Here is a 10,225-nt window from a genome sequence, read left to right as displayed (position 1 = left end):
TACTAGTTTATTATAACTCGTGCAATACATAAAGATTGAAGAACTAAATCGTCTCTCTTTATCTTTCTTTATTACTCCTATATAGGGGCGGATTTAGGAAATAAAAGTACGTTGGGCTAGGTAAAAGTCGGTGGTCGTAAGTCATGTGAAGTTGTAAGACTAAGCATACGTGTAGTGTAATATTGCAGTCTTTTTTTTTTGAAAAAAAACCATAAAGGTTTATATCATATTAAGTAAATCATGCGAAGCTACATCAACAAATTGTAGCGGGAACTCGTCCATCCAAACGCGCCTACCAATGCTCCATGGCCTAGCATGAGCAACTTCGTGAGCTAATCTATTAAAGTTTCTCCTAGAATGCGTAAAGAAATGTAAAAAACGGTTACAAAAAAGTAAAATATCCTCGTAAATGATAAACAGTTCGCTTCTTCCCCTTTTCTTCTTCCTCAAGGCTTGAACGACCTCGAGACAGTCACTCTCAATGACAATGCTCCGCTGCCCCCTTATCCATGCCTCTTTTAGTCCAAGAAGGATCGCCTCTGCTTCAGCCATGGGAACCCCACAACTACCATCCCGTTGAACCGACACAGCCCACTCCATTCCACCCTCGTGATCGCGACAAACCACACCTATCCCCACTCCAACTCCCTCCATGACACCCGCGTCCACATTTACTTTCCACGTCCCAACGCATGGCCTTCCCCATCCTCCCTCCAGCTCACCAACCCTCCCATTACCTCCCCCATAGGTCTCCTCCACCTCTTGTAACGACTCCATTTCCCCCACCAAATCCCTAACACGCCTCAAGATACTCTCCTGCTCCCACCTCGCCTCCTCGAAAATGAGCTTATTGCGTTTTTCCCACAACACCCAACAAGTTGTCACAAACACTACCCTCTCCCTCGCATCCAAAATCCTTAACATACCTTCCATCCACTCCCTCACCCGCACAAACCCGACTGTCCTATCCACCTCTATACCCATGCCCTCCCAAATCCCATCCCCCCACCCACAATCCCGAACAACGTGAAGACAAGTCTCCACATTACTTTGGCATCGAGGACACGCGGTATCGACCTGCCCCATCCGAGCTGCAATATTAGCTCTAGTCGGGAGCGCTTCATTACATAATTGCCACATGAAAGCCTTGATCCTTGGCAGCACGGGAATCTTCCAGATAGCTTTCCATATCCACCTTGCGGCCATGGAGTCAGACTGTTCACCCTCACCACTAGAGCTCCCTGCTAGAAGCCGATAACCCGACCTTACACTGTACACACCATCCTTCTCATGTTCCCAACACCAATCATCTTCACGAACCTCCTCACTCAGCCGGACTTGCAAAATTCTTTCCGCTTCAAAAGGCAAAAACAGCGACTCTATCATACCCCTATCCCACCGTCTTTCCCCTTGCACCATCAACTCCCCCACTTTCATGTTCACATCAGCTTCCCTCCGCGGGGAAATCACCCGTCTAGTCTCCGTGCCTGGTATCCAAGGGTCAAGCCATACACTCGTGTTTTCACCTCCACCAATAGACTTCCTCAAGCCAAGTCGCATAACAATCTTGGACTCACAAATACTCCTCCAAGTATAGCTAGGACTAACCCCCAAATTAGCCTCCATAAAAGAACAAGAAGGGAAATATTTAGCTTTAAGAATTCTAGCCATCAAGCTGCCATCCTCATTCACCAAACGCCACGCCTGCTTCGCAAGAAGCGCGAGATTGAATTTTGCAAAATCCCGAAATCCCATCCCACCGTTAGCCTTTGCTCGACACATATGACTCCAGGCAACCCAAGGTATCCGGCGTTTTCCATTGTTCGAACCCCACCAAAACCGCGAGACAATTGAACGCAATTCATCACAAAAATTGGACGGTAATTTAAACACACTCATCGCATAGGTAGGAATAGATTGGGCCACTGCCTTTATCAGAATTTCCTTACCTGCTCGGCTGAATAGCATACCGCGCCATCCTTGCATTTTGTTATTTAATTTGTCTCGAATGACTTTGGAAAGTAGCTGCTTAGAGTGGCCTATCACTGTGGGCAGGCCAAGATACTTATCGTGCTCATTCACCACCTTAACCCCGAGAACCGCTGCCACCCTTTCTTTACGCCTGGTTGTCGTCCCTTTACTAAAGCAAACCGTAGTCTTCTCTTTACTCACCAATTGCCCAGAAGCCACTTCGTACTGTGCTAAAATATTTAACACCACCCGAGCTTGGTTCTCATCTGCTTTAACAAAAATAATACTATCATCGGCAAAAAACAAATGGGAAATAATCGGGGCCTGCGGTGCAATTCGAATTCCCTGAAGAGAGCCCAGCTCCACTTTCCGCCTAAGCATGCTAGAGAGGACTTCGGCACAAAGAATAAAAAGATACGGCGATATAGGGTCACCTTGTCGTAAACCTCGCTCCGGAACAAAACTCGCAGAAGGGGAGCCATTGATAAGAACCTCGTAGGACACCGACTGAACACATTGCATAACTCTCGATACCCAATTGGCGTCAAAACCCATGACTTCGAGCACCCGTCGCAAAAAAAGCCATTCCACCCTATCGTAGGCCTTCTCCATATCGAGCTTCAACGCCATATGCCCACCACCTCCTCTAGAATTTTTCATATAATGGAACATCTCGAAAGCGATCAATAGATTATCGAGATAAGTCTCCCTTGTAAAAGCACTTTGATTCTCCGACACCAACTGTCCCCAGAAAAGCTTGATCGATTGGCGAGGACCTTTGAAATTAATTTATACAATACATTGCATAAACTTATCGGCCGAAAGTCACGCAATTTATCCGGGGCTTTCTTTTTGGGGATTAAAACAATATGAGTACTATTTAGAGAGCCCGGGAACTCACCACCATTTAGGATGCCCAAGACCATTCGAGTCACGGAAGGACCAACGATGTGCCAATATGTTTGATAAAAAAGGGCATTCATTCCATCGGGACCAGGCGCCTTTAAAGGATGCATTTGGTTGAGAGCTTCAAGGACCTCATCCCCTCGATATGCCGCACTGAAGGTCTCATTCATGCCCGTCGTAACACGCCCCTGTACACCCACAAGCAGCTCCTCGAAATCCGTAGGTTTTGAGGACGTAAATAAGGAAGAAAAATACCTCACCGACGCGGCTTTAATAGCCTCAGACCCCTCCCTGGTCGTTCCATCCTCCTCAACAATTCGACTAATCTTATTCTTTTGCTTTCGTTGTCCCGCTTTTCTATGAAAATACTTGGTATTGCGGTCCCCATCCTTTAGCCATAACGCCCTCGACCTTTGTCGCCAAAACGTCTCCTCCTGTCGAAGCAAATGGTTAATCTCCTTCATAATTTTCTTCCTTTCTTCGACATTACACGCCGTCCTATCGCTCTCATTCAGCCATGTGAGCCGCTTCCTCTTACGCTTCAGCTCCCTGAGGATTTTCCCGATGCTAATTCCTTTCCATTTCTGGAGCTCACGAGCACACCGTGATATCGTTTCTAGCACATTCCAGTCCTCTTCCTCCCACACCCGCTTGATCGTGTCCTCACATCCCTCTTCCCCTATCCAAATCTGCTCAAAACGGAACCTACTGTTATGGGGCCGCTCCTCTTCACTCCGCCCATTCAAGACTACTTTAAGGGGAGCATGTTCCGACCATTCACGGTCCATATGAAAAAGTTTTGCGTATGGGAAAATCTCCCTCCAGGATTCCGTCTTCATGGCCCGGTCCAAGCGACACTGTCTATTCTCCTCACCCCCTTGTCCATTGTCAAACGTAAAGGCATAGCCCACATAAGCCAGATCACTAAGCCCGCAATCATCCACAGCTTCCCGGAAATTATTCATCTGCCACTGAGCTCTAGTCCCTCCTTTCATTTCATCTGCAAATAAAATCTCATTGAAGTCCCCCACACATAACCAAGGATCCTGTGACTCAGAAGCAAGAGTTCTAAGCAGCTGCCAAGATAGATGCCTATCTTGGACCGAAGGCCAGCCGTAAAAGCCCGTCAATCTCCATTTCAAACTATCCATCTCAATATCGAAGTCCATAAAATGAACCGAAGCAGCTCGAAACACCACCTTTAAGTCCTTCCTCCACATAAAAGCCAATCCCCCCGATCTACCAACGCTATCAACCTCCATACTATAAAACTCATCAAAACTAGAACTAATTTTTCTCATCTCTACACTACTCAGCTTCGTCTCGCTAAGGAAGACAAAAGTCGGGGCCTCTCTCCGGATCAAATTCCGGAGACCACCAACTGCATCGGGGTTGCCCAGCCCTCTGCAGTTGAGGCTTAAGAGATTCATTGGGCCCGGCGGGGTTGAGCTCCCTCAACCTCCGCCTCAGGTGAAAACACACCCATATCAATAAAAGGTTTCTTCGCCGCACTTTCCAGACCCTCCTCAACTCCTTCCCGACCCCTCTTCGATCCCGCCCTATCAGCTATGGTGGAATCACTACCTCCACTGTTCACACTCCCCTTTTCCCTAGCAAATTTCTTCCATTTCCTCCCTTCAGCTCCTGCCCCTTTCTCCTTCCCCACACAACCTCCATCACTGACAGTCAAAGGAATCACCCTCTCCTCACACACCATGTCATATATCCCCCCTCCCCCAACAGTCTCATCCTGCCCAGCATTATCAGAAGTGGCCCCCGCAATACCAGCATCTTCTTCTACTCCCCCTGCCCTCGCCTGCTTATCCATGTTCTCCATATTCCCTTCCCCATTTTCCCCTAACACTATGGATGCACCTTCCTTCGCTAGAAGCATATGTGACTGCAATTTTTTTAAGCTTTTCTATCATTTGCTCCATTACAACCTCCTCCCTCCTTCGTTGCTCCTCCTCGAACTCCCCCAGTAAAATCCTCGCCGCCTTACCCACCGGTTCAGTAGACGTCTTTGTAACCCTCCACGGTGATGCCCGTAACCATTCCCCATACTTCAGCTCACCCTCCTCATAAGGTCCATCTTCACACTCCTTCTCGCCATGCCCGAGCACTCCACAGCCATAGCAAAAAGTTGGTAATCGTTCAAACTTGACCTTAAACTCAGTCGCAGCCGACCTCCCCTCTGACATACGCACCTTAACAGTCGACTTCAATGGCCTACGTACATCATGTATCACTCTAATTCGTACTGCTCTCTCTAGCTCCGGGTTTGGTAACACATCCATACTAACAAATTTTCCCAACTGTTGACCCAGATTTTTGATATTGGTCTCATTTGATCGACCTCTAATTGGTAAGTCGTAAATACGCGCCCACAAAGGAACCAGAAAGAGAGGCGTATCCGTTAATTTACCCGTAGTGCACGGATCCCCCAAACACCACATAAACTTATCGAAGTGCCAAGGCTGGCCTTCGACAACCCTATTCTTATCTCGTTCATCAGAAAAGCGTGTGAGACCATTTTTTTTTAAATTGATTGATACGTACATATACAATTGTTATCTTATAAAAATATATATGTGAGTATTTACAAAGTACTCTTATAAAATCTTTGACAATGAAATTCATACTTCTATTAATAATTACTACGTTTTTATATTTGGTAATGCGACGAGCAATTTAATTACACAAGTTATTGTTGGGAAATTAGCGTCAATCTTCCACGCGCAACGGAAGCAACCGATCGACAAGTAAACCGTAAAAGCAAATAAATGTAAGCAATATTAAGATGAGACAATATTTTAGGATCAAACCCAGAGGAAAAACCTTCCAAACTGAAAGTAAAACCCACTAGCAAATTGACTAGAATCCACTATAATAATATAGTACCAGTACAACGTAACCGTTCCGAATTAATACCAATTCGAAATCCCTAGAGTAACCTCCTAAATTATTGTATTATAACACCCGTTATACTGCCTCTCACTCTCAAACCCCAACTGTAATTTTATTTACTAGTCACCTTGTTTGATTATACTTTTGTCAGATATCTTTTCCAAAGGATTTACTGTAATACTACGGTTTTATGAGTCTCTGGGTACTCTATCGAGTGGGCCTTACTCTTTCGAGTAAGGGTGTTTAATTTTGGTTTTAAAACAATATTGTGTCTGTAAGGTACTCGATGGAGTAGGGGGTACTCGATCGAGTACGTCAGTTACTCGATCGAGTAGCTCGGTTTACGGGTAATGTTTTATCGGGTTTTGTTAATAACACGGATTAATATATAAATCTTTCCGTCATCTTCATAATACACTTTTACAAACCTAATCACATTGAAAAGAGATTCAAGTTACGTTCTTCGCATTCATCCGTGTTATTGACAAATCCCGGAGCTTGAGAGGTCGGATTTCATCGTGCTTTGCATCCTTGTGATCCTTGCGTCGAGGGTAAGATCTACGTACCGATTTTATAGTATTTAGTCAAATTTGTTTAAACCCTAATTTGGGGGACTGGGGATTTGTGTTAGTTTTTGTATGGTTAATGATTATGTGATGATGTGTTAGGAGGAGGGTTCGTAGAAGAGGCTTTTTGATACAGCTGTTGAGATCGTCTGCGTGTGTTGCATTCCAGGTAGGGTTTCCCTACTCAGTATTAGTCACATAATGTGTTGATTGTTGGCTGTGATCGTTGTATAGTATCATATTCGTATTGTGACGGTTGTTGGAATTGGTTACTGCTAATAGTTGTGATTGATTGTATCTGTCTGTGGTTTTCGGGGTGCGTCCCTGGCTGAGTGGGGTCACTTGCGGGAATGGCTTCACGCCCATTATTCGCCTTCTGTGGAACCCGCCACAGAAGGGATGTGCACATTAATGGATTTGGGTTTATCGCTCTATGGTATGAGCGGGGCTTAGGTGGGAACGGCCGCGTCTCCCATCAAGGAGTGGAGTTACTCAAGTGCGATGGGTATTCTGACAGGACTACACACTCGAGTGTGTAGTCAGTGATGAGGAGTTGATTATGGAGTTTGGGTTATGTGACGATTGAGATGTGTTGGTTTCTGTTTTATTATTATAATTATATATGATTGTGTGATTAATACTGACCCCGTTTTTGTTTTGAAAAACTGTGGTGATCCATTCGGGGATGGTGAGCAGTTGTTGAGCAGGTATGAGTCGAGACATATGGGCTAGCTGGGATGTGTCACCACGAGATGATAGAGTCTTCCGCTGTAGTTTGAGTAGCTGATCAGACATTTTGATTATTTGTTAGACTTTTGGTTTAAGAGCATGTAACCGTATTTTATCAGTTGGTTTTGGATTGTATTCACTAAACTTTATACTATTTAAATGTTGTTTCTTTATTGTCTTTTGATTATCATTGCCTCGGAAAACCGAGATGGTGACATCTTTATACCTGAGTGGTCTTGGTAAGGCACTTGGAGTATGGAGGTGTCACATTTACCTCCTTTATATAGCCATGTGAAAGTGACGTTACATTTTACTACATAAAGTCACCTCACGTTACCAACACATGAATTAACACAATTCATATGTTTTTCACGCAATGTTAAACAAATTAATTAACATTCATTTAACATCACATAAATACAAAATGTTACATGTTCATTGTAACACTTCTAATTAAAACTTGTTGTGTAACTTGTGTTGGATTAATTGGGTTTTACCCAACAGTTATAAAGTAAGACTATCTCATACCATGAGACAGTACACGTTTATAAGAAATTTATTCATTTAATGCTATTAAATGAGTGGCCTTTTATGTCTTGGGATTGTCTCATAGTTAGATCGTCCCACAAAACTTTTGAAAAAAAAAAACAAAAATGTGTTGAATACATAAAAGTTTTGGAACTAACAAGTAATATATTAAATGCATAAAACTTTTGAAAAAATAACAAAATAACAATTTAAACTTGTCAACGTAATAAACAACTAATATATTAAATACATAAAACTTTTGAAAAAAACAATAATGTGTTGGTATATAAAGTTTTGGAAAAAAAACAAAAGGCAGTGTTGAATATATAAAAGTTTTATAAGAACCAAAAATGTGTTAATTGGGTTTCGAACTTGCGTTGAATAACAACAAACCTTCAGTCAGTTTTCTTAACCCGCAAGACTACTTTGCATGGATGAAATTTTGATAATCATTTTATTTTCTCTCTAAAAATTGGTTGGGCTGTTATCCAAATAGCCTATTAGCTGAATCCGCCCCTCTCCTATAAATCACGCACTCTTAATAATAAACGTGTAAATCACTCCATGTGATATGCTCAAGGTAGTGAGGAAATAAAAATGGAACAAAAGATTACTCTTATTTGCACCAAAAAAAAAAAAAACAAAAGATTACTCTTATTTATTGCACTTCTTCATTCGTTTGTCATTTGTTGGACAAATAAAGTTGACATGTTTCTTACCTGAGTATGAGTATCTGTAGTATGGGGTTTGATAATAAGATGGCGGCGGCGGTGGTGGTACCGAACTTCGAACGTTTGACCCTGCATATATAAGGAGTTTGCACATATCACTATCAACACAACAATGCTATTGATGATTTTATGAATCCATTTTTGAAATAATGGTCAAAAATAAAATATTTGTCGTTTTGGGTCGGTTTTGAAAATATTTGTCAAAATGGTGTCCACGTAGGCTCGGGATTTCTGGACCTAAAACACGCCACTACAAATGGCGTGTTTATAAGGAGTAGGGAAGAAACTTCATTAAAAAATGGACTAAAACAAACACGCCATTGGGAATGGCGGGTTTCGGAGGGGAAACACGCCATCCCCTATGGCGTGTCTTGTGTAAATTTTTTTTTTTTTTTTTTTTTTTTTTAAGTTTAGTCAGTTGAGTAAAAAAATTGTTGTAAAGACACGCCACTACTAATGGCGTGTTTCCTTCACAAAACACGCCATTAGTAGTGGCGTGTTTCAGGTCTAGAAATCCCGAGCCTACGTGGACACCATTTTGACAAATATTCTCAAAACCGACCCAAAATGATAAATATTTTATTTTTGACCATTATTTCAAAAATGGACTCTGATTTTATGGACTGATTTCAAAAAAAAAAAAAAAAAACAAAAAAAAAAGAAACCGGTCAACCCTTGTCAGAATATATAAGCCCAACGCCCCAACATACGAAGTACATTTTAGTGAATAAATGATTAGTCAACCCCCTTAACTCAATGGTTGAGGGCAAGTATTCACAAATAGGATTAAATGTTCACATCTTGGCCCTTCAAATTATTTATTTCAAAATACGCCACTAGATCCGTTTTTTGCAATACCCAGTTGATAAAAGGCATGTTCTTCTTCTTAAGCTAGAATCGCTCGTGAAACTAACGTTTATGGCATGATAAATTACATATTGATTATTTATAAAGTCATCATATCAAACAACACAAATGTATGTGGGTTTATATATTCTGACAGGGGTTCTGATATTTTGAAATTTTTGTTTGGGAACAAAAATTGTATTCGCAAATATAGATTTGGAATAATTTGCATGGTTGACAAACTTATTAAATTTGGATTTGGATTAGGATTTAAATCCTACCAAATCAAAGTAAGGCTAAAATAAACACATTTGAAATTCACCCTCTAATCTCCCTCATTTCCAAATCTTTATTTCACTTTTGCTAAATTGAAAATGAGGCATTTCAAATTAAATTCTTGTTACCAAATACTCTCTTAAACTTTTTATTTATAAACGTATCAATGGTGGTTCTGGAATTTACATTAGATTCCAAAACCCTTATGGTGTGTTTGGGATTAAAGATTATATTTTCAAATTCAAATTCAAATTTGTATGTTTGGCAAACCTCTTAGATTTGAATTTTCAAATCCCCACCAAATCCAAGTAAGGCTAAAATAAAACTATTTGAAATCCACTCTCTACCTCCCTCATTTCCAAATCTTTATTTTACTTTGCTAAATTTAAAATGTAATTGCTAAATTTCGCACACCATTTTACTAAATCATACACAAATTACCAACTTATTCCAATTTTGCCCCTCTAATTTCACATCGCCAATGAAAATTAAACCCTCTTAACTCCAAGTCTTCATCCTTCTCCTCCTCTCTACTCTCTCAACCGACCCAACCAACTACCCTTATCCAGCCGCCGCAAACACCGTCACTGGCCACCGATCGACGATAATTATTATGTCAATTACCTCTCCGCCGGCGCACCTGTCGTCACTCTTCATTGCCCCTTGAAGTCAACTCCGCCTCCTTTGGTAATGCGACATACGATGTAGTTCTATTAACGACATCAATTTGGACTTTCCATATTAAGTTTTCTCTGAAGTTTGTGT

At 41.7% G+C, this 10,225-nt stretch overlaps 1 protein-coding gene across 1 annotated transcript; it reads right to left on the bottom strand.

Moving 5' to 3' along the window:
• Positions 1-219: 219 nt before the first annotated feature.
• On the bottom strand, positions 220-5,174 carry LOC141588759 (uncharacterized). The gene is made up of 4 exons (XM_074410185.1): positions 4,884-5,174; positions 4,360-4,777; positions 2,873-4,258; positions 220-2,747 (listed from the first exon to the last, which is right to left on the bottom strand). The coding sequence occupies exons 1-4, from the start codon at positions 5,172-5,174 to the stop codon at positions 220-222; spliced, it is 4,623 nt and encodes a 1,540-aa protein (XP_074266286.1).
• Positions 5,175-10,225: the final 5,051 nt, after the last annotated feature.

This window comes from Silene latifolia, chromosome 6 (genome assembly GCF_048544455.1).
Source record: "Silene latifolia isolate original U9 population chromosome 6, ASM4854445v1, whole genome shotgun sequence".
NCBI classification, from domain to species: domain Eukaryota; kingdom Viridiplantae; phylum Streptophyta; class Magnoliopsida; order Caryophyllales; family Caryophyllaceae; genus Silene; species Silene latifolia.
This window is presented reverse-complemented; position numbering and strand designations above follow the sequence as displayed.